General features: G+C 36.7%; 1 protein-coding gene across 2 annotated transcripts in view; it reads left to right on the top strand.

Moving 5' to 3' along the window:
* Positions 1–26,386, top strand: part of LOC118269493 (mucin-5AC) — a 109,110-nt gene that overhangs the window by 49,708 nt on the left and 33,016 nt on the right. Inside the window, exons 3-19 of one of the 2 annotated variants that reach the window (XM_050704285.1) lie at positions 2,065–2,250; positions 2,590–2,741; positions 4,175–4,407; positions 9,371–9,500; positions 10,637–10,822; positions 12,018–12,240; positions 12,584–12,689; positions 12,960–13,082; positions 13,277–13,374; positions 13,681–13,803; positions 14,183–14,409; positions 16,073–16,172; positions 16,395–16,536; positions 16,869–16,988; positions 17,242–17,460; positions 17,597–17,746; positions 17,834–18,269. In XM_050704285.1, coding sequence (XP_050560242.1) covers positions 2,065–2,250; positions 2,590–2,741; positions 4,175–4,407; positions 9,371–9,500; positions 10,637–10,822; positions 12,018–12,240; positions 12,584–12,689; positions 12,960–13,082; positions 13,277–13,374; positions 13,681–13,803; positions 14,183–14,409; positions 16,073–16,172; positions 16,395–16,536; positions 16,869–16,988; positions 17,242–17,460; positions 17,597–17,746; positions 17,834–18,269 — 2,954 coding nt within the window. Of the gene's footprint in view, positions 1–2,064; positions 2,251–2,589; positions 2,742–4,174; positions 4,408–9,370; positions 9,501–10,636; positions 10,823–12,017; positions 12,241–12,583; positions 12,690–12,959; positions 13,083–13,276; positions 13,375–13,680; positions 13,804–14,182; positions 14,410–14,723; positions 14,824–16,072; positions 16,173–16,394; positions 16,537–16,868; positions 16,989–17,241; positions 17,461–17,596; positions 17,747–17,833; positions 18,270–26,386 lie in introns of both variants that reach the window. The other variant, XM_050704284.1, reaches the window with a different exon arrangement.

Raw genomic sequence — 26,386 nt, 5'->3', positions numbered from 1 at the left:
GAAATCCAGTCGTGCGTTAACTTTGTTAGTATATACTGACTATTTCTCAATCATCGAATACCTTTTTACACTTTTTTTGGGTAAATAAATGAGTAATGATTGACTCTGTTATTGTTTTGACTGATTAACTGGCTTACCTACTGGTAAAAAAATAATTCATAGTTTTTTGTTAAAGAATACAAACATATTTCTTTTTAATTTGAATCAGTCAAGATATTTGACCACGTACATATTTGATTTGAGTTAATTATTGTATAAGGAAAATTATGACCTGTCGGTATTAAAAATTTTATTTGAAATGTGACATCTACAATGTGATAGGGGCGAGACTTCTAACCCGTTAAGGCTGAATACTACATCTAATTTTAACGACAAAAGTCGGGGGTCGAAGGGGTCGAATCCCCAATCCCCGCTAAAAATTATGGCTATTTTAATATTTTTTTTACTTTTTTTGATATCAAAGGTTGTATGCGTCGTAGAAACAAAAAAAAGACGACAAACGGTAGCTAATAACCTTGGCTAACTAATTCATTACTTTTTTCATATGTTTGATAATGTTTTGGTGAGAAAAAAATCATTTGTGAATTATTCTTACCGAAAAAATCACTAGTTTTCAATATTTTCAATTGGAGGTTCAAACCCCCATATTATTTTTTTTGTCGATAAAATTAGATGTAGTACTCAGCCTTAACGGGTTAGAAGTCTCACCCCTATCACATTGTATATACACATTTATTTTATGAATCTGGTAACGTAGTAATAAATACATTTTTGTTATCAAGGAAAAATATACATAAAGCTACATTACACAATCTCACCACATATCACATTATGATAGCACTATGGCACATTGAACAAAGCGTGGGCTGTCACAATCTCTGCCGCGTCCATACAAGTATTGCCAGCTATTACACGCCTCACGAGTTACGTGGCAACACTTACTGCTCTGCTTTCCACGTCCGGGAAAACTTTAATGATACTTATACGGATGATATAAAATACAATATGAACGTATTTTTCTACAAATGATAATGTTTGTTTAAAGTTTATGGTTGATTTTACCAGTTTTACTACCGCACTCAGAGTATTTTAATGGATACTTAACCTAGTCCTAAGCAATTGTTTTCGGAACAAAATCCTAAGGATTAGTTTAAGTAATCATTAAATGTCTCTGAGTATGGCAGTTTTTACCATAGAAGGCATATAATATCGCTCTAAACTTGATTTATAAACGTCCCGATTTTACAATTAAGTCGTTTATTGCAATTTTGAACTACATTACAATACTAATAAAATTATGTATGTCTATCAGTCCTTATTTAAGATTGGTATTTACTTATTCCACGAGTAAAGCAATAGTCGTTTCGAAATGAGTCGATACTTTAATTCGCCCAGAAGTTAAAACGTAGACTATTTATTAGTTTTAAGATACTTTTGTTACGTAGTTTCATACATTTCTTTTATTTTTACGTTACACCAATAACCTCAATGGAATAGAGAGTGTGGCAACAAGATATAATCCGCATTAGTATTTAATTTTTCACAGTAAGTGATTGGAAATGCTTTGCAATATTTAGCAAAATGTCTGCCGTTGCAAGTGGTGCTTAAATGTCAAGTATGCAATCTATAATGCAGTGGAACTTACCTGTTTTATGTGCGGAAAACAAAAGGTTACTTAATAAGAATTTGAAGAATGTTGGTTAGGTTGTAATTGTGTTATTATGAGTGCACGTTATTATTATAGGGATATTGATTTGTTTAGTTAAATGTACTTTGTAAAATAAATTTATGTTTTACTTGTTACTGTTTGTTATGAGAGTTGCATCCATACAATTTACAAAATAATTCTACAAAGCCAGACGATATTGAATAACACACTGCCATATATATCCATGTTTTTTTTTAAACTTTGTCCCGCCCTACAAACATATAAGTTCACATACAAACACAAAGAGCGTACGGGAATCGGACCCGCTACCTGTAGCCAGTTGCCCAGCAACTGCACTAACCGTGCAGTCAATGTTGTTTATCTTAAAAACTAAAATTCCATTACTATTGTTTCAGCATCAGCCAGCGAGCCTCGCGTGGTGTGTTACTACACGAACTGGTCCGTGTACAGGCCCGGCACAGCCAAGTTCAACCCACAGAACATCAACCCCTACCTCTGCACACATCTCATCTACGCCTTCGGAGGGTTCACCAAGGACAACACGCTCAAACCTTTCGACAAATACCAGGATATTGAGAAAGGTTAGTTTCTTTAACATTTATTTGTCTTCAATACTCAAACTACTACTTATTGTTGTATTTGAATTTTTTACGAGTACCACGTTGGGCGCCAATTGCAACGCCCCTTTAAAATGTAGTCAATAAGGCATTGTAATTACGCTTTTACAAAAATCTTAAAATTCCTGATTTTTGTTATTAAAGTAACTAAATTTTGACACAAAATAACTGTTCAAATTCAGTCCCATTTGGGCGCCACAAAAATTTTCACTAAGAAGTTACAGTTTTAACTTAGTTTTCATAATTAAAAGTTCTCTTCTACTTGAAAATATGTTAGCATGACAATTTTCTTCATCCGTATAGGTGGTTATGCCAAATTCACCGGCCTGAAGACGTACAACAAGAACTTGAAGACGATGCTGGCTATCGGCGGCTGGAACGAGGGCTCCACCAGGTTCTCCCCCATGGTCGGCTCCAGGGAAAGGAGGAAGGAATTCGTCAGGAACGCTATCAAGGTGAGGATCACTTTCTTGTTTAATTTAAATGTTTATTTATAACACTATACGAAAATCTATAATAAATTATTATGTTATCGGCTTACTCTCACAACAGTTTGACGAGGAACTTGACTAGTATACTCGTATGAGTAAGCTGATAACATAATAATAAATTTAGAATGTCTTACGAGGGTTACAAGAAAATCATAATGGTTGAAAATAACGACAAAATTGTGAACATATTGTTCTAATAGCATACCTAATGCTACTTTTTTTTTTTGTTCTTCTTTTCCCCAATCAAGCTGGTATTGGTTTTAATTCTTATAGATTTAAATAAATTTTGATTATCACATGCTTATCGTAATCCGCTAAGTGTGATATCGCATTCTTAATACACACATTGACTGGGATTTTTTACTTTTTACTAACCACAATAGCTACCAAATGAATCACTTTCCAATGGAGTTATTATAACCTCCATTGGTATTGTGGCATTAGTCATTGTCATCAATATCATATATTTTCACTATATCTATAATTATAATATCTTTATTCAACTACACTCGCCAGACATCAAACGCCACAGCATTTCCGAGTCTATTACTTTCACCATAGAACTCTAATTACATTGCACTTTTCTATGTGAAATTAGATTAGAAAATACTACAATGTACCTATTACGAATTATACGTACAGCCGTGACTGTGAATTTGTACACAAAATGGGAGTCACTTTGTATTTTCTCACAATAACGCTCTTTATTTTGCGAGAAATTCTTTTTTCAAATATGATTAATGTTCTGCGTTCAAATTAACTGTCACTTTCGTGATGCTCCGAGCTTTCTGTCCGCCATATTGGTGTTTTTAAATGCGTTTTGTTTTTACAATGAAAGTATAATTTCGTACTGTCATAAGTGCAGCTGTTTTTTTAATAATTTCATTCGTGTTGACCTTGACTCATGCTGTGCACAAATTTTTTCTTTCTCAATTGTATTTTCGTATTAAGTTACCTCACATCTCCTTTCACCTGCATTCTATTGCAATTCCATTAAAAATTCTCGAATGAAATTGCAGTAGCTTAACGATTTGTGTGTAAACAGAATATTATTACTGGCGACGCTTACAATACTGCGAAGTAAAAAAAATCTTTTTACTTTGCAGTAGTGTTTATTATTGCAATACCATTATTTTAGATATGAAAAAATGTATAAGTTATCATTCATATCATTTCATTTTTCTGGAACCTTTAAACTTAATTTTAAATTGGAACCCCGTTCTTCAACAGACTTACTTTAAGTAAAATGCTGACATTCAACAAAATTAGGTTACACTCAGTACTGACTTCAAGACTATTTGAGAAAAAGCCGGGCAACAACAAAACATACAAATTCATATCTACTACTGTAAGAGTATTTTATTTATGACTGACCACCAACCATTCCATCTCCACAGTTCCTCAGACAGAACCGCTTCGACGGCCTGGACCTGGATTGGGAGTACCCAGCCTTCCGTGACGGAGGGAAACCGAAGGACAGAGAGAACTACGCCAAGCTGGTGAAGGAACTTCGTGAAGAGTTTGACAGAGAAGCAGAGAAGACTGGCAGACCTAGGCTGCTGCTGACCATGGCTGTACCAGCTGGTATCGAGTACATAGAGAAAGGATTCGATGTGAAGACGCTTAACCAGTGAGTACTTATTGTTTTATATGAGCTGATAGTGAGAATGGGTATGAAGGGAAACTTTTAGTTTAAAGGGGTGAAACAAGGTAAGTGAGTGTAGTTTAGTTTCAAAGTCAAAAGTCAAAGAAAAATTCCTTAATTTCTTAAAAGGTACTTCTGGAACGTCAACAAATAAAGAAATAAATAATAGTCTGCCAGTCTAAGTATGTTGCTACATGCGCGTTCTAAAGTGTAGCTTCAAAAGGAGAAGAGCGAGCAAGAAACTCCACTCGCTTCACATTATAAAATTCTCGTACGTCCCTATAGCGAAAATTCAGTCAGAAGTAACTGCTAATGATATTCTTTATTAAGTAGACAATAAACAACAACTACTAAAAACTTGGAACCAAAACAAAAGCATCCTGACTTAGGACCTTGTTACGTGCAAGGACATCATACATTAACAAGTAGACTAACAAAGGTAAAACTCAGTTTCAAAATTATGACTTACTTTGTCTCAAGCTCTACCTAACTACCACCAACTAAAAAGACAATTGTCCAACTTAATGATATTCATTTAAATTACAAAACAAACCGCGAGCTATCATGACATTCTACAAATTACTAAAGAGTACACTGTGCAAATACATAATTGTCACATGCAAATACACACATTGCGACACACACACTCATACACATCACGACACTTGTTTAATTTACTAGTTCAATGTCGAGTTGCCTAATAAAATAGGTCGGTGCAAGTTGCAGGCGATCGCGATTTGGATTCATAAGATTAAGATTGTTTTCTTCCAAAAGATAGACATTAGGTAGTGTTATTTGAAATGGACTTAGTACATAAAGCTTAATCAAACATCTATAAAACAAAATCATCAAAATTAAAAGTATATCTAATGAAGAGATAAAAGTAATATGGATATAACGCGTATGCTTAATTTTATCGTCAAAAAATAAAAATAAAAACTATTTAAAGGTAGCATTATCTCGGGAGCGCTTGTTCAGCTGCATTGCTCTATCATCTTTAAACCTTAAGCACATAACGACTTATACTAGAGACTGAAAAAGGCAATTATTACTTTAACTATTTCTTAGTAACGATTTTGTATCAAAAACAATTCCTAAAGACTAGATGAAGTAACCATTAAATGACTCTCGGCACGGTGGTAAATATTTTAACCGCTCATCGCTTGTCACTTGTACCAACGCAGAAACCATGCCCGTCGTAAGAATGTCACACGATCGAAATCGGAATTTTAATGATTGCAAATGTAAAGCTTTAACCAACCAACAAGACACTTCGCAACGCTCGCGCTGAGGCTGTTACTACTTACTACGCTACTTATTAACGGATACTAAGAAATATTCTACGTCTTATTTAACTGATTATTGCAGGGCTTTTTTCACAACGCGAAAATTTTCCGTACGGAGTCTGGAAATGTGCCCGGTATATGACAATAGGCTCACCACCTATTTATTACATGGGACTTACAACATAAATGGTTAAAAGTGGGTACCTATACATTGTAAAGTGGCATTACGTGTCATAATGTGCACCCCTACCTAACCCATTGGGGATAAAAGACGTGACGTTATACCAAAAATAAAAAACAATTAAGTGTAACTGAGTCGGCAACCCAATTAAAAAGAACTAACGAAGTTTATTTTTCTCTTTGCATAACAAAATATACATGCATTATATACAAATACAGGAGTACCTCTTTGAAAACACGACAGTATTGAATACACCTTTCCACAATTCCCATAGAACCACACAGCTTGTTCCCATCGCTTGATACATGTATTATAGTGTTCCAATGTTAACCAGTAAGTTTCGCAAGTACCAGCTGATTTGAATGAAGCATACAATAGTAAGGTTTGAATGCACAATGGGAGTCAAGGAGGGGGGGATGTGGTGCCCATGAAGAAGGGGATTATGCAAGATACGCCCTTGTATGCCATGTGATGCGCATGTGTGACACGTCTTCAGGATATTGGTAGTATGTTGTGTTTGTTTGATTTTGTTACGTAAAGTTTTGGTTAGTGCCTGGTTCGTTACCATGGTGTTAATGTCTTTAGACAGTATTGCTCAGAACCCTATTTGATCATCTACCGTTGCTACAAGACGCCGGCAGAATAGTCGGCTACTAAATAGTGGAGACTCGGTTGTCATCCCAAAAACATCCCTATTTAATGTTTATTATTATTGGTTTCTGATTGATTGTGAATTCCTTGTTTTTGGTACGAATTAGAACTTGATTTTTCATTTGAAAAAATGATTTTAGTTCGATATCAATTATCTCCATCTACGCGAATTAGATTTGTATTTTATTTGAGTAAATAATCCCACAGATATATCAACATAATTATGCTTAAAATATACAAAACAATCAAGGTAAAAATCGCACAACATGAAAACAACTGTAAATGCATTTAAATCATTTCACAAGATTATTTTCCTCAAGCAGAACTTACCTAGTTATGCTTTTATTACAATAATAAAACAATTGTTTGTTGTAACTACAATTACATGCCCACACACAGTTAACTTTTTAACAAAAATAAACATGTTCACAAGTACTTTACCTATGTAGTTTACATCCGAAGTTTCATCAAATCGTTGCTACTTTAGTTCTTCAAACAATGAGATGTGATAATTCTGGTCTCTTGTCCTTCAACGCTCTGGTTACGTTCAGCTTTGTTCGTGATATTTGCGCAAAGCCCTAGGAAAACAATGGTGGCTGATTCGGGCTTGGAGATAAAACATAGCTGACGATTGGAGTTAATTATTTAGTTTAGGTTGAAGTACTCTTAGAAGTTGGCAGTTCGTCTTTAAAGACGGTAGTATAATGAGCCTAAAAAGGTAATTATTTTCGCTTAAAAATAGATTGTGAATCTGAGTCTCCATGGGAATCTACACTTTGGAACTAGATATTTTGAATATTATTACATTAGCTTTGACATTCAAAAGTGCCCTCCTGGTCTATTTGAAATAAATAATTTTGATTTTAACTTTACAAATTGAGATCACTCGAAAAGTCACAATAACAACCTTAAAACTCTTGAACAATAATTTATCACCGTGGTTTTAAAAATATCGCAAAAAAAAAACATTGAGTAATGTCACCTCACTCATCCCATTGAAATCGTAGGCATTCATACATAAACAAATCAACACATGCATTTTAATGTAAGTTCGCCCACTAAAGTCCTAACACAATAAAATTGATGTAACTATACAAAGTTAGCACCGTCTTTGAACCCACATCATTATTCTCCAATTCGTCTTGTGTACAGGAAATTTGTAATTATCTACTGATTGTTCTATAATTATATTACTTAGTGTTTAGGGTACAGCAAACAAAACGTTTCGTTTGTAATTAAAATGTGATTATGATATTATGTGATGGGATAATTGCTCCTCGGTCAAAAATAAATTATTGCAACTTTTCAATACAATAAAATAGTCAAAAATAATCACACTCTCATTCATAAATTTGATGAACCACTTAATTTTCGATTTTTCTAGATAAATGTTTCGAAAAATGTATTGAAGTAGGAAACTAACATATTTTGTAGAAGTTTGAAGGATTTATATGAACAAATGGATATCTTACTCGAAGTTTTCAAATCAATTCCTCCGTTTATTTTATTTTGTTTATTTGGAATCCCAACACTATACTAGTACATGCTAAAATATAATTTACTATACATGGTGAAAGTCATGTGATCCTTCAATTAAACGGAATCATATCCTGCGGATTAAGTCTTAAGCACTATATTATTATACTAAACAGTTGTTAAACAAGTATTGTACCATTGCCATAATTAACTTATTATACAAAAGATGCATAGATAAGATGTCTTTGTGGCTTGTAACGTACGTTAATAAGTGTGAGAAAAAATATAATTTCAAAGATAAAACGTTACATTCACAATATAAGCACCTACTATGTATATTAATCTGTGATTTATCCGGCCTCATCTAGTTATTTAAGAGATTGACGTGTAAAAGAGTTACATTGTAACCTATTTGCAAAATAAATATCATTTATCATTTATCCAAGTACTGCTACAATATTTTATCTCATTATGCGGAACCTTACACCTGCCTATAAATTTTTAACAAGGATAAAATAAATAACGACATCAATATTTAACTTGTTGTAAGTAGCCGTAGGCGAACTGGTTTCAACCAGATACGCCATGGAATCCGACTGAATTCTTGCAAAGGTCAAGGTGGACCTTATGTACTTAATTACATGGTACATATTTAACTGCTGGCTATTCCCATGGCGATTTTGAGGCCGTAATTATGGTAGATCAGATGGTACTTGGATTTTTATTTCCGTAGTTGATTATGAGAATTGATGCCGATAAATGTGTAACACAAAGGATTTTTTGTTGAAATAGGCGGTTGTTTTTTATTAATCACACATGATTTCAATGTTTCGATTGAATTTGATAATGTCTTGATTGATATTATATTCATGTTGGTAAAACATAACGAGGTTAACTGCGCAGGAGATTATACTAGATATATAGGTACTTAATACATAAAATGCGCACAAAACAGGTGCACTTTCGTGATCCAATGGGGCAATGCAACACGATCGTGCTGAGGTCAGCCACAGAAACCAATGTTTTGTATATTTACTGTGGAAATATGGCTATATTGTTTATTAGCAAATGCATTGCAAACTATAGTATCACATATCTGTAAAACAGTGAGTATTCGCCGTTAACTTTTTGGGGTCCAATATTGTTTAAAAGGTACACTGGTTAAGTATTATGTTTTTTGGCTTATTCACGTAATTATTTGACGAGGAACTCCATTAGTTTCAAGCCATGCTAAAGGCTCATTCATGAGTATCCTTGTCCTTCCGTGACAAGGTATACTTGTGTTTAATTGTAGACAAACTATCATCATCATCATCATTCGATTTTGTAATAACTCTTAACATATTTATTCCAGATACCTGGACTGGATGAACCTGCTGTCGTACGACTACCACTCGGCGTTCGAGCCGGCGGTGAACCACCACGCGCCCCTCTACCCGCTCGAGGAGCCCAACGAGTACAGCGTCGATAACGAACTTAACATTGTAAGTATAATGATAAGATGAGCCAAGTTTCTTAAGAATATACAACATACATATTAATTGCATCGCTCAAAGTGTTTTGGAAAGGCCTATGTCGAGCACACCTAACCCACAACTTCCATATCCCTAAAAGAAAATAAGAAAAAAAATGTCAAAATATATCTGAAAGCTAATCAAATTGGATTTGATTAGCTTTCAGATATTAACTAATTGACCTACAGTTCTATCCTTTCCATCAAAAGAGTATCTATTTAGAGCATAACTGTATGCTCTCTTTTGTACTGCTACTATTCTTTTATATTTGAAAAGTGGGTGTACATTGTATAGCGGCATTACGAGCCGCTATGTGCACCTCTGCCTAGCCCTTTTGGGACTGCTAAACTTCACGTTGTTATATTACTCTCCTTTATCATGCTCTGTTTTCTACAGATAAAACCCAATAATTTATAAATCAAGTTACTCAATAATCTATCTGAATTTCGATTTTGCCAAAACTGCGCCTAGTCTGTCCCACATATCACCAGCACAAAGAACCAGTGTAACCTACAAATCAATCACACTGGTCTATTGTAGACGGCAGCCAGACGTAGGCTTTGCAAAATATCATCACGACCCGACCTTATAACCGGTACAGCAGACAATTGATACCAAGGTCATTTGTTTGAGTAATCTATTGTTAAGATAAGAGCTTTACTAGAGAGAGCTGATCAAATCTTCTTCGTGACTACATTTAGATTGACGCTATTATACATGGAAGAATAACTATAGTGATCGATTTCCACATATCCAGTGAATGAAATGCGTATAATATCTCTTAATGTTTCTTTTATTAGCATTAGCGATACGAACAATACATTGATCTGCAGTATTATTTCTGGGATATATAATAGTATTTATGGAGCTGCGGGTAACAGTAACAGGTTAACGGGGCTTCGGCTCAAAGCAGGAGAAGGAACGGGCTGGTTTTTAGTCAGTAAGAGTCTGACACTCCTCTTGCCAAGACAGGGGAAGTAATTAAATGATTTTCCAACTTAAAAAACAAATTCAGTAGTATTTTGTTCAATCACACAAGATTTTTGCACTCTTAACGCAAAATTGATCTCTCCCATAAATCTTCAACCACTACCTTTTATTTCCAGGACTACACGATCAAGTTCTACATAGAGAGTGGAGCCGATCCATCGAAGCTGGTCCTCGGTATACCGACGTACGGTCGCTCCTACACTCTGTTCAACCCTGATGCTGTGGACATCGGAGCACCAGCTGACGGCCCTGGAGAACAGGGAGATGCTACCAGGGAGAAGGGATATTTGGCCTACTATGAGGTAAGAGGTCGTGAATGGACTCATGCTATTTTTGTTTTGCTTACCTTTAAAACGTTTAACCTCTCAAAAGCCATACGAACACCGAGTGTACATAAGCGAAAACGCTCCAAGCGCCTTACGTACGCTATGTGTTACAATAAGAGATAGTCTCTCATTGGAGAAAAATCAACGTCCAATGAGCGTTTTCGCTTATAAATGTACACACGTTCTACGCTTGAGATTTTAAGGACCGAAAATCAAAAAGGTTTAAAGATAGAAAAGTCAGAATATCGAAATCAAAGTCAGTATCAGTCAGTCAGAATGCCAGAAAATATCAGATTAGATGAGCTGTAGTCGGCAGAATTTCCGAATTTCAAGAAAAGAGCGTACTCCTTTTTAAAAGGCCGGCAACGCACATGTGACTCCTCTGGTGTTGCGGGTGTCCATGGGCGGCGTTGATCGCTTACTATCAGGTGACCCGTCTGCTCGTTTGCCCCCTATTCCATAAAAAAGAGTAATTCAATGTTGGTAAGATGAATCATCACCATCATCATGGCGATGTAGTAACTTATGATACATGTCCCTAAAGAAAATTGACAATGCAAATAGCAGTTATTGTAACTGCATTCTTTGCTACAGACATAATCAGATCAGTCCATCAAGATACATATCTGGTGGACACCAGTTTGGCTTCACATCAACCACTTGTCACGACACATTGTTGCTCTGCATTCATTAATTGTAATCGGATTATTGTCATGTTTGTATTTCGTGGCTAACTGTTCAAGGTTGGCCATGGTCTTCAAGGTTGGGAACCATATTTTAAATTAGATAACACCATTTTGTAATTTCCCTAACAGGTTGATGACTTCTACTAGTTAGAAAATGGTACCTGTATATGTATAGTTTCCATAAAGTGGAAAGACTTTATGTTAGTCTTATTTCAATGGATTGAAAAGAAAACATCATGAGAAAACCTTGTTTTCTCATGTTGAAATCGCTAACCCTCATTGAGCAAGCGTAGTGATTAATGCTCAAACCTTCTCCGTGCGAGAAGAGACTTTGGTCAGCAGTGGCCACTTATAGGCTGATGATGTGAAGAAGAAGAAACTACTTCTTGGTACTTCTTCACTCTCTGTTACATTCCCTCACGGAACACAGAAACAAATTAACTTCTTTACACCCCCAATAATATCAAACGATCATTTTCTTACAGATCTGTGAAGCCCTCAAACCTAAAGCGAAGAAGCGTCAGACATCAGAGGAAGATTCAGAGGAATATGACGATGAAGATGAAGAGGAGGAACAATGGACAGTGATGCACCCCAACCCTGACGCGATGGGGCCCGTGGCGTACAAGGGCAACCAGTGGGTGGGGTACGATGATGTGGACATCGTCAGGAAGAAGGCTGAATACGTTGCCGAAAATGGACTTGGAGGTCAGTTGTTGAAAATATTTATATTGAATTGTTTAACTATAGTTCAAAGTAACGTCACGCCTTTTATCTGCGAATGGGTAGGCAGAGGTGCACATTACGACACGTAATGCCGCTATACAATGTACACCCACATTTCACCATTTGTGTTATAAGTCCCATGTAATAGGGGTGAATGTATAGTTCAAAATAGATTAATGTCGTAAGAAATACCAACACTATACCAATATGTGTTAGTATTATTCCCTTTATGGTTATACAAGAGGCCATATATCTTTTGTCTGTACTTAGTACTTACACACAACATTTTGTGATAAACTTTTAAAAATAATCGTTTGTATTCCAGGTATTATGTTTTGGTCTATCGACAACGACGACTTCCGCGGCGCGTGCCACGACAAGCCCTACCCACTCATCGAAGCTGCCAAGGAATCTTATTACGCTAAACTTGGGTGAGTACCGATTTTCTTTAAACTATGTAAACAAACAATTTCAGAAAATGAAATAAATCATTTACCACAACAGAATATTAAAATTGAGAGTAAAATTTCAAGTTATGGAAAGCACTTTTGATATTATATTACCTTAAATTAACTTTCTTTGTGCTAAGCATTGTTAAACCTTTTTGGCTCCTTGATGGCAAAACAATATATATTTATATTCTACACTTTCTGTACCATTAAATTAATTTTAATCATTGATGTCATTGTCTTCGTCACCAGATCTACCGACAACGCCATCACGGAGAGAGCATTGACCCGCACCACCACAAGGAGGAGGAACAAGCCGAAGAGCACCACCACCACCACCACCACCACTACCACTACTCCTAAACCTGCTTCCAAGTGAGTAGTTCACAATCGTCATTTTGTAAAAGAAAAACTAATATTTCAAATACTGTTACTGTATGAGAATAAAGCTTTTGCTTGCGCCAAGCCTTTGCGCTTGGCTTAGCATACCTAGCATGGAACTAGAGGTGACAGATTATTGATAAGAATGGATGAAAAATAACTAAAGAACTCATTTCTACCTTGTTCAGGAGCAACCGTCGCAAGCCCAGCACTAGTGTGACTAGCACCACTCCAGCTTGGAACATCATCACTCCGGAGCCACCAACCACTCCTGACCCAGGATCAGGTAATTGTCCCCAGACATAATTATATTTATTTTGTTCTTAGGTACCGTACTGCAAAACGATTAAGATCGCATGCAATAATATTTATCTGCATGACATGCCAGAATTAAATCGTGGAACAACATTGGAATTTTGTCGTATGTCATGGATGCGCCTATAAGCCCATAATGTCCCATAAATATTACGCCTAAATCCAACAATTTGTTGGCCCCATAAAAAATTGTTTAGTTAGTTCGGTAACCGGACTTTATGTAAAAATGTTGAAAGCTGTACTATAGTTATGTTAATTGTTTTATGTTTTCTTCCAGACTTCAAGTGTGTCGACGAAGGCTTCTACCCTCACCCCCGTGATTGTAAGAAGTACTTCTGGTGTCTCGACTCCGGACCTTCCAACCTCGGCATTGTGGCTCATCAGTTCACTTGTCCTTCTGGTAAGTTTATTTAATTATTATATCAGCTACGAAACGTCCACTGCTATACACAGGCTTCCCCAATGTCTTTCACTGTAGATCAGTGGGAAATAATTAGTATTGTTGATTTGTCCTAAAATTCGACGATCATTACACAAAAGTAAAGATTTAACTTAACACATTTAACGCCGTGGTGGTCACCGGTAACGTTAGCGGAGGATTTGCTTTCAACAGTTTTCTATTGGCAGTCAAAGACTTAAGAAACTGTTGGCTCCAATATTAGCTAAAAACTTATATATTCTGACTTAATGATTAAGTAAACTAGCTGACATTTTTCATCAGCTTATTCAACAACCTCTCTCTCTTCAATCAATTCTAACCCATCCCCCATTCCTTTCAGGTCTATACTTCAACAAGGCAGCTGACTCTTGTGACTTTGCCCGCAACGTGCTGTGCAAGAACAAGGACGTTCCCACCAAGGCCCCCACCACTCGAGCCCCCACCACCAAGGCTGTCACCACTACCACCACCACCACCACTACCACCACGACTAGAAAACCCATCAGACTGAGCACCAAGAGCTCCTCACTCTTCAGAACTACTTCTACGACTACTCCTGAACCTGTGGTAAGAAATACTACATTGTACACTATTACTGTAGTCTTTATATTAGTTTGTATGTAATTCTCTGGCTCCGAAAAATCTGGTATCTAATTAGCTCCAAATGTGATATATAAATATTTTGGAGGTTTGAGATAAATATGCACTATTATTTTTGTTTCATAATCTGTTTTCATTTTATGAAAAAAAACTAGTAGATAATACAAATAGCGTTACAAATAATAACGTACATGTTTTCCATAACAAATTCATTTATGCGGTACTTCAGTTAGACAAAAATCTAGAGAAAATTTAAAGTGTTTTGTTTATTAATTAATCAGGAAGAAGAATATGAAGACGAATCGGCGGAAGAACCAACTGACGAGGACGCAGAGGATCCCAAGGTCATCAAGGAACTGATCGATCTCATCAAGAAAGTCGGTAAGTTGTGAATGACCAATTATTTTTATTATTTTCAGCCATGGTCGTCCCACTACAGGGCAAAGGCCTCCCTACCCTCCTTCCACTCGTCTCTATGCAGAGCTTTCTGAGGCCAATCCTTTTCATAAGCGTCGATTTCATCCCGCCATGTCCTTCTGGGCATGCCGCGATATCTATTGACGTTGAATGACCAATCTTTATATATATACTTCTGTACGTGTGTATGTCACTGAACTTCTCTTAAACGACTGGACCGATTTTGATGAATTTTTTTTGTGTGTTCACATCTGAGAATGGTTTAGATTCACAATTTTGTCCGCTGGACAATGTTTTTTCAATTCATTTTTAATTAATTAGTAGTTGTTGATTTTGGAATGTTTTACATTGGAGACAGACGGCGCTACCATCGCAGTGTCAAATATTAATGACGTTAGATATTGTCTAACATTTGAATAATAATTTTCATCAAAATGGTCCAGAATGTTTTAGCTTATTAATAAAATTTAAAATTTTCAAATTAAAGACGTGTAGACAGGACAACGTCTGTCGGGTCCGCTAGTTAAAAGTAAAATTCTAATGGTCCTTGAACCACACCATGATGTGTGTGTTGATAATTTTCATATAATAAGGTTGTTTTTAACACGTTCACTGCGTTACGGGAAGTATTTGTTGTACTTGCTCTGTGCTGTGCAGCTAAGGTGTTTATTCAAGTATTCGTTCAAGTATAAAAGAGACACCTATATTCCCGATGTGCTTGCTTAAGTGTATTCAAATTTAAGAATAAAAATGTACGGGAATTATTTTGTCGTAACGCACAGAAAGGTAAATATTGTACAATAGTGCGATACGGGAACTATTTGGCCGTATCCTAAACCCCGTACCGCACTGAACGTGCGCTGAACGCTGTGAGCTAAGTCATAGTGCTGTGTCTAGTCGATACGTTGTTACAGAACGCGATATTTTATCTTTCACGCGTAAGTAGGTAAATTGTAGGTACATGAACAATGAAACGTTCAAGCAAAAACTTATTATGAGGAATGGTGTTAAAACAGAAGGTGAAGAGGCTATGAAACGTTATTGCACTAATTTTCGTTTCATAATTTAAAAATTAGGATACGTAATAGAGATAGCGTTATAAATAAGAACGTACATACTTAATATGTTTTCCATAACAAATTCATTTATGTGATACTTCAGTTACATCAAAAAACTTGATAACATTTAAAGATTCTGTTTTCTAATTAATCAGGAAGAAGAATATGAAGACGAATCTGCGGAAGAGCCAACTGACGAGGACGCAGAGGATCCCAAGGTCATCAAGGAACTGATCGATCTCATCAAGAAAGTCGGTAAGTTGTGAATGAAAAAGCAAACATAATAATTCAAATGCTTGAATATATATCGTGCAAGTACAATACTTATCTTCTATCTTACTTATCTACTTATTAAAACACCAATTTAATTTGGTACTCTTCACTAAATTCGATAGGTATACCGATATTAGCCCATTCTCTAGGAAAGGCGACGTGACAATAGATGACTTAGTAATTGAGAATTGTCTGTTTCCATAGGTGGTATCGAACAGCTGGAGAAGCAACTTGGTTATGGAGAGACCAGCCAGGCCAGCACGGACGGAGCCATCACCACCACGCCTTCCCCGTTCAAGAAGAAGCTGTACCAGAAGGTGTTGGAGAGAACTCGTGGCAGGAACAGGTCAGTGTCTCTTTCTTAATTACATATTATTGTTATATTTGCTTTAACGTCCAAAAGCTGTCTTCTGTCTGCCTTCCTAGTCTATTTAAAATAAATAATTTTGACGTTGACTTTGACTTTGAAACAGATAAAATCATAATCTGTATTACTGAAAGGAATTCCTAGCTTTTGTTAATAGGTTCCTTGTAGAAACTCACCCTTTAATTCATAACATTGACGCTTTCCTTTTCCGACCGACTGAAGAATATTTTTAGAATATGATTACAACTTCAAAAAGTAATCTGTATTTATTAAGAAGTATTTTGTTGTGTTAATGAATTACGCTTGTACAGGTATACCGGACCGAATAGCATCCTAGAAAATTCTGGACAAAACAGCCGTCGCGGACCACAGAACGCGGGCATTGAGCCTTCGAACGATAGAGATAAACTGATAAGAAAGGATCGGCCACAGTAAGTATTTTATTCGTTGAATCTCGTATCTATAAATAAGTTCTGTTATAAAAGAGTTCAGCATTAAACAATAAGTAATCTTGTAAAAGTCAATGATTTAAGTCTTTGACTGCCAATAGAAAACTGTTGAAGGCAAATCCTCCGCTAACGTTGGTCACCGGTGACCCCCATGGCGTTCAATGTGTTAAGTAACAGTGTTGAAAATACTATGGAAAAATAACACTATACTATTTATTATAAACCAACGTTATAGGTACACCACGATCAATCGTCAACGAGGCAAGGGTGTAACTGAAGCCACTCCCGTAAGCGAGGAGGCTGAGGAGGAACAAGAAGAAGTGCAGCAGGTCTTCAGAGCCAAGTCTGTGGAGACAGAGACCAGGGTCGGAACTACTGCCAAGCCATTGCAGTATGTGAACATCAGGAGAGCCAGGCCAACCACATCCGATACTGCTGATGATACTGCTTCAAGGTTAGAGATACCAGATACATTGTTTTTTATTAATAGAAGTAGATTTGCATATCATTGTCTGCAATAAAATAGTTTAGACTAAAACCACACACTACGACTGGGAAATCAAAATATTGATTGTGTTATCCCATTACAGGAACGCTCTATTCGAACGCTCAGAGCCTCTAGTGACGGTATCTGATACATCAAACTCACTGGACATTATTAGCGCGAGGCGGGAGAACACTCCTGAATACGTCACGATCAGGAGGCAGCGACCGACCACTGAAGAAACTACCACTGTCAAGTAAGTTTTACAATTTGTATTGACACAAAAGTAATAATGAGTGTTATAAATATTTTGTTTGCTAATGGGTTCATTTCTATTTTCCAGATACCAAAATTCCGAAGAGGAAGAAGAAGAACAGCAAGAGACAGCATTAGAAAGAGAAATATCTACACAACCTCAGTACACTTCTATCGTACGGTCTCGCGGTACAACCCGTCCCGACGAAGAGCAGCCTAGCTCTGAATCCCCTGTACCTAGAGTACGTCCCACCACCGTAGCTACTGAAGAAACCAGTAGCCCAGACCCAACTACCGTCCTAGCTGTTCAGATATCCTCCTTACTTAACTCTCCGAGCACTGAAGTTGAAACTCCCGAGACCGAATCGCCAGCGCCAACGACTGTAGTTGAAACGACAACGACTACCACCACCACAACGACAACTCCAGCACCACCGAGTCCCAGCACTCGTCGTACTGTGATCAGACGACGAGGCTCCACCACCACATCAGCTACTACTGCCGCCCCATCAAGCACCACCCAGGTGAGTCCCAGGAATTATTCTTTCGTGACCCGCCGACGACCATTGCCAAGGCCAAACGAAATATCTTCAGATTCAGACGATTCTGCTGACGTATCGCGTAAAATAAGATCCACTACTCCTGATAGTCGCGAAGTAGATGAGGGTACACCTAGGGAAACCGGTACTAGAAGATTTAGGAGTAGGTTCCAATTGTCTCAAAATGCACGAAGCGATGATTCTATTCCTGCCGCTGCTTCTCCTGTTTCGAGAGGACAATTTAAACCACAAATTTTGAGCCCTGATGAAGTTATTTCTTTAACACCGATTGATGTCGAACCACAGTTTGTTCCAAGGCAAGTTTCCAGTTTTAGTTCTAGGGCTGAAAGGCGTTTCCGCCGTCCCACCGCAAGCCCTGCTTCTGACGCGATCCCTGATAGTGAAGGTTCTGCGGCTACATTAGAAACTAGGCGACCAAATCTTCTCCCCCGTGGTCGCAGTCGGTTTACTATAAGTTCTACGACCGAGTCTACCGCCCAACCGGTTTCTATTTCGTCGTTTGCTCAAAGGAGACCGACTTTCGCAAGATTCACTCCGCGACCTTTTACTCGCTCGACGTCAGCGCCTACTGAAGGTGATGAAAATGATGAAAACGTTGATGCTCCTGAAGAAGCTTCTACTCAAAGAATTGCACCACGTCTACCATTTGCTAGATCTAGACCTTCACCATCAGCTTCACCGAGCATAGTAGCGAGGAAGTTACCGTTCCCATCTCGGCAATCTACTACGCAGCAAACTTTGTCTAATGACGATGATGATGATGAGCCAGAAAACCGTAATGACGATATTTTACTATCTGAAAGTGCCCGAGAAGAGAAAGAACACGAAGAAAGTGAAGTGGAAGAGGAAACACCCAAACGCAGAGTTATTGTCAAGAAATTGAGAGCACCTGGTGCAAGCGATGGATCTGTTTCAACAGAAACAATACCGAGTGATGATGGTAAAAAGAGATTCAGAGTAATAAGACGTAGACCTACTTCTACAACGGCGGCTCCAGATACCGTTCTTTCAACTGAAGTTCCCACTGGACCTGGGCCTCAGAGGGTACGCAAGATTATTCGTAAAAAGATAAGACCTAGCGAAGAAGAACCAGAAATAACAGCTAAAGCAGTCGATTCCCTTAGCACATTTAGAAGCTCAACCACTGAAGAGTTTAACTACGGTGAGAAAACTCGATCGACTACAACAACTACTGAAAGTGTAACAGAACCTATTATTGAGGAAGTAACTGAATTTTATAAGGAAAAGAAAGTTAAAGTAGACCTACAGGCTGATAATGTTGAGACTACAACAGAGGTGACATCAAAAGCAACTGAAGCTGTAATTGAAGAAACCACAGCAGCTCCTGCTAATGTCGAATCTAATGCTAATGTTGAGAATGAAGAAAACAAGAATAAAGAGAGTGAAACCGTTATCGATGCGAAAGAAGACAAATCTGAAACTGAAACTAGTTCGAATACCGAAACTAGTTTGAACACCGAAACTAAGCCTGTTGAACAAAATAATGAAAACACTAATGAGTCTGAAGGTGAAACAAAAGTTGAATCCGAATCCAAAACCGAAAATCAACCAGACGTGGCAGTCATATCTGAAGGTCAAACTGTAGATATTTCTGAAAACAAAGAAACCTCTGACACTGATTCACCAGTCACGGAAACTGAGAACCCACAAACAGAAACGACTACAGTAAGCACAACTGTTTCTACTTCACCGTCAGGCAGAACAAGACTGCCTTATAGACCACGTAAGAAGTTATACACTCCATCCACAGAACCTACAGTTGCATCTACAAGCAGAGTTTTCAGCCGTAAATATAATCCTGGTGTTTACACAAGTCCCGCGACTGCAGACAGACCTTCGTTCAGGCCGAGTGGAACAACAAGACGACCATTCTCTTCTAAATTATTTACTAGGAGGCCATTTACTCCGAGAACCACGCAGAGAGTGGAAGAAGAAGAAGATTACAATGACGAAGAAGTTTTGGATGAAGAATCAGAACCAGAAAACCCATTCGTATTCGTACCGCCAAACCAACTGTTTACAAGGAAACCTGACTCTGAGGAAGAAGTCGATGAAGTTGCAAATTCTGAGGAGTTACTGGAGGAAGAAGAAGAAGCACCTTACGATGAAGAAGCTGAAGAGGAAGAGACGCCACCAAGATTTGCTCTTACAACAAGACGGCCAGGCTTTAGACCACGTGTCGTTAACTCTAACACGTTCAGAGCTGCCACAGCAACTACAGAACTACCAAAGAGATTCCCGAGCACTCAAAACCGAACTGGTATCATCACCAGATTTAGTAATAAACCAGCAATCGACGGTAAAAAGCGAGTACAAAATGTACCACCAGGTTATAACTCTCCTGTTAGTGCTCCTAGACCTAAAGGCCTTGCTAACAAAAATGAAACTCAAGAAGCTGAAAAGGAATCTAAGGATGTAACAACCACAGTTGCTGCAGACTGATGGAGAAACTGATGGAGAAACCACTACATCAGTTGATGATGATTATCTCACCGTGACTTCAACAATATCGACTGACGGTAAAGACTCTACAACTACTGATGACGGATCCACAACAAACACCATTCCTATGGAAACAGCAACTTATCAAATGGAAGTGGATGATAGTACTGATGATTACTTGGAAAGTACAGATACTACCACAAACCTACCTACCACACAAGATATTACCACCAATTCACAAACTGAAGCTGATATCAAAACAACAATTGTGCAAAACACTGTAGTTTACACTGTACCTAATACAGAAATTACTACTGAACCAGTGGCCACAACTGTTGAAATTACAACCACAACTGAGGCTAGTCCACCACCACCACCCATCATTAAAACACAATTCAACAAGCTATTCTCTGTCAGTAGAGTTGTAGAAGTCAATTCTAAAATAGATAAACATCACTTGAACAAGAATAACGAAACAACACTAATTGAAGAAGGAAAAATCATGGTCGAAAAGAAACCAGTTGTCGACAAAATTGGAGAAGTCAGTAGGTTCAGTCTTATCAAAATTGTTGAAGACGAAATCCCAATCTATTTGACTAAACTAGGTCACGTATACCCAGTCGAACACCCACCCGAAAATATTATACGTATTGATGAAGCTAGAAATGCGAGGGCTTTAGTTGATACTTATCCTGACGCTCCTAAGGAAAACCTTGTTGCTTCCGAAAGTATCAACGAAGCATACAGACATGTCAAGAAAATTCCCAACGTTAAGGGTGAAGTCAATAGTCACGTGGAACATTTACCAAATGATGATTTCTTAAGCTACGTTAACGAAGATAACAAAACTGACAAAGAGGACGGTACTCCATTCTCCTCATGGCAATTCGTTCCCGCAGCTTACGAGAATGAACAAGTTAGGAGTGCGAAGAGCTTTGAAATAGTAACACCACGATCGATGCTGACTAACCCATCCACTTTACCATTAGAGGGATTGTTTAAAACTGAGAACCCTTTAACGGCACGAAAAGTTGGTGATGACAAGAACCAACCATTCGTGGTTTACTCAGCACCAGTATCTAGCCAGCAAGAAGAAGCAAACATAGTCAAAGTGTCGGTCTTAAAACCTGAGTCTGGCCGTAGCATTCTGACGTTTGCTAAAGGCCAAGAATTCAACGGAGGCTCTGCTGATGAGGTGGCTACCATCAAATACCCTGTAAACATCTCGGTTATTCCTCAAACTACGGAGGGTACAACAGCTTCTCCTTCTTCTACAACTGCACCTCCATCCACTTTGTCATCTGACATTCCATCGACTACTTCTACAACTACCACGACAACCGAAACTCCTTCCAGTCCCATCATAGATTTACTTTCATCAACAACAATTTCTAGTACTCAATCCCCAACAACTATCTCGACAGAAGCGCCCAGCTCTGTTGTTACAACTGAAACGGTGCCTGAAGAAACAACCACTACAAAAGCATCTCCTTTGGACGCTAAACGTGCCAAGTTTGGCTTCCCAAGAAGACCAATCTTGAAATCCTCAAACTTCACACGACCCAGTATTGTCCCAAGGACTGTTAAGAAAATCAATGCGACTGTAGTATCCAATTCGAACCAGAGAGCCAATAAAACTGCTTTCAGTCCAAGCAAATCGCGTTTCACAGCGAACAGAGTTCAAAACGTACCAATAGATGTTAAGAAGAAGCCCAACACTCCCAAAGTAGCCATTAAAACTTTTACCACAACAAAGACATACACAACTGAAAGTCCAAAGACAACGACAGAAAGGAAAATATATTTCAAACCAATCCGACCCAACTTTAGACCCGCATTTGTACCAAGGAAAACAACAACACCACCCGTTACCACCGGAGACACCTAAAATCCGAATAAATCTAGTTCTAACTAGATTTAAGCGGTTCCCACTGGTAGGATCCGGTTTCCCTGGCCATAATAACGTGAATGACTGATATTATTTTAATAATTGGTTTTTTAATTTGCAAGCAATTCGTCTGAGTCGGAAAATATTATTTTAATTTTGCAGTTTTAAAATTGTCATTCGTTAATCTTCCAAGACATTTTATTTAACATGATAATTTTGAAGAAAATACTCTTTTTTATACTGATGGGATAACTTGTATATATACATACATAGGAACACAACATCATTATAGTCATATTTCTTAGAGATTTTAATAGCTTTAATAATATTCTAGGTTTTATTGAAAGTTTTATTGTACCAAATAATTGTATTTATTAGTTCGTTTTGGTAGAAGAGACTTTCACCTTACAAATGTCATAGGTTATGATTAGAATACATTTATTTAAAGGTTTTATTATTATATTAATAATTATTAATCGTTACCATTAAATGTACATATGGATGGTTAGCATTGGGATGTCTTATGTAATAATGTGAATGAAATATTGTAACATTCAAAGAAAAAGGTTTGTAATAAAGTATAAGAATATATTTTTTATGTTATTTTAGTTTGTAACTAATTTTATTGTTAGTCTGTTTGTGTTTTGTACCCTTACGTGTTAATTTATTGAAGTCGTCACAATATCTTTATGTTTTGAAACGTTTATTTGTACGTGTAGCGATTTATAAGCACAACTTTTTAATTGTCTGTGCGCAACCGACTGGGACTCGCAGGTAAGTGCTTATTTATCTATTGTCTTGATTTTAATCTACACTAAAATAAGAATTTGAACATCTTCGCTGCATGTAAACTATGATACAAACCTATTTACTTCGTTCGATGACCAAAAACTGAGATTAACTACTTCCATAATTTCCCGGACAGCAATCAAAACACAATAATAGATACGTAAAGTATTTATTTATTGCAAAACATATGTTTTACACAGAAGTAAATTAGTTTACAACTAATGTCGAGATATCTCACTCTGTTACGCCTTGATCGCACTTCGCTAGTATAATAGTCAAGTAACGAGTATTCAGTAGTTTTGTCTCGCTTCGATTTTGGGTCTGAAGCGAGAGAGAGCTACTATGTACTTCGCTACTGGACTAAAATACTAGCGTAATACGAACAAGGCATTAGGCAGCAAAAATAAATTAACAAGTAAATAATCATTATCTTAAACTAAGCCATATAAAAACATTACAAATTATCTACACAATGATTCTATTTTCGTACATTAAACAAAATAATTAGCTAACTAGCAACAGTGAATGCTTTATCCTTTTTTACCGGACGATTACCGTCATCTAAGTTTTTGTGTACAACTTTTAAAACGGCATTGTACTACTTCTTGCTATGATCCGCACAATGGGTGGCTATTATTGAACACAATCGGTTCCCATACACTAACGATTTTCTCATTGGCATGTCAAAATACATGGCTATGTGGACATTTCATTAGAAATTGCGCATCTAACTTCGGTATTAGGTATATAGTAATCTGAGTATGTAAGGCCTGTAGTTTAAATCACCAACCCGCATTGAGTAAGCGTGATGATTAATGCTCAATCCTTCTCCGTGCGAGAAGAAGACTTTTAGGCTGATGATGAATACTTAACCATATACTTCGTGGAACGGCGACAATAATTTACGTTTTCATATTGTAATACTCATTTCATTTCACCATTCTTAACAACCATCTTGTCTTAACTCCTAAAACAATATCTAATTACTCAATACTTAAGTCATATTAGGACAGTAAACACTACGTAAATAATTAACTAAATCAATAAGTAATTTTGAACACAATTTCGCACTTATTTCATGAAAAACATCAATCAATGAATGAAAAAATCTAGACCAAAATTAATTAAGCTAATCACAATCACTGAACTCAACATTAGTTCCTAATTACTTACTTACTTAGGTATTACATGTACAAATACTAGATTCGAAGCAAACTGTTTAGTAAACAGTGCGTAAACTAAAGTAATTTATTTGCTTTCCTAATTAGAGATAATGGATAGGCTTTTTTTCGTTTTGCAATTAAAGATCGATAAAAAATAATGTTTAAAAATAACTATTTTAAATTGTGACTTATGTTAATAAAAACATTTGTGTTGCTTAAACAATTAACGAAGTAACTATCGCGACACTTTGGTAGTTTTCGCTAATATAGGTAGAATTATGTCAAAATTGTAGAATACTCTGGCAATGATGACTATGGCACATTCTTAGTCAAAATTCTAATAAACTACAACTTAAAATAATTGTTGAGGCTTTCTATAATAGAACACATACTTTTGTATAGTATGAATAAGAAAAAATATATTATGTTTTAAGAAGGATCTCAACCATTTATGTTCAGTCAGTTCAGTCCCGTGACTTCCTAGTCTCTTTTAATGGTTTTGTCGAGTTTTTATCTTTACCTCGAATTAAGAATAATTCTACCGGAGTTAACAAGCTAGTAGACAATCATTGGTTTGGTACCCACACAGTTTACAGTCTGAGTCATTGATGATTATGATTAACCACAGAATTCTTTGTTTGCCATTCTAATTTATTACTTACTTACTATTAGTCATTATTCCTGTTCATTATAATCTTCTCGTTTATATTATATTGATAATATGGATAGACAGCTGCACCTAAATACTTCTTACTATTATAAACAAAAAATGTGTGTGTCATAACACATATTAATATTTCAACAGAGTTGCACAGTTTTACCCGCTCTGCTCGACTCCTATAGATCATAGCGTGATGTTATATAGTTAATAGCCTTCCTTGATATTTGAACTAACCGACCAAATCGGACCAGTAGTTTTGGATATTAGCGTTAACACTTTTAAGCAAATTTAAATCTCCATGACAAGCTGAAGCAGGATTTCCATTAACCTAAAGCTATCAGATATAATAAAACATGAGTACCTAGAAAAAAAAAACACAACTAACGAGAATCACGTAAAGAATTTTAATGAACACTTTAATGACTTTATTCACACCACAGCAAGACACAAAATTAAAAAATATATCTAGGTATATAGCAATGACCTGTATTGCATTAGAATTTTAATCACACATGAGACCTACACTGCCCTTCACTTTTATGTCTAAACCTAGCTGCCGATAAATGAAACCTAAACTTAGGTAGCCTAGGTTTGACGGTAGAAATAACTAGGTAATCGTTTTTGATTGATATCTAACACATTGCGTTGTTGGAGGCATGAACGAGCAATAATTTATCGAGACTAGATTTTTTTGTAAGAAAGCTAAAATTAATTAAAGTTTAGGAGTGGGAGTAAATACGTACATTTCTACGTATAAAACGTACCTAGAAGTGACGTCACACGATATTTCAAATCAATATACCATCGAAAGTATTCGTTACCTACCGTAAGAAAATAAAAAATACGTGTCTAATATTTTAAATTTTTATTTTAAATCAGCATCGGTAGTTTTGAATGCCAATTCTAGTCTTAGTCCCTTAGTTCAAAACCCTATACTATATTGATAAATACTTACATCTATAAATAACGTAAAGTCGTGACTCCGGCGCATCTTATAATAGAATAATGAATCCTCTCGTATTTCCAACACATACTTAAAGTACTTGTATGGTATCTGAGACTATTCATTCATAATATTGTAGAAACCCGATTGTATTTTCTAAAGTTCTCAGTAATA

Source organism: Spodoptera frugiperda, chromosome 2, assembly GCF_023101765.2.
Source record: "Spodoptera frugiperda isolate SF20-4 chromosome 2, AGI-APGP_CSIRO_Sfru_2.0, whole genome shotgun sequence".
Taxonomy (NCBI): Eukaryota; Metazoa; Arthropoda; class Insecta; order Lepidoptera; family Noctuidae; genus Spodoptera; species Spodoptera frugiperda.
Note: the sequence above shows the minus strand (reverse complement) of the source record. Positions and strands in the feature narration are given on the sequence as shown.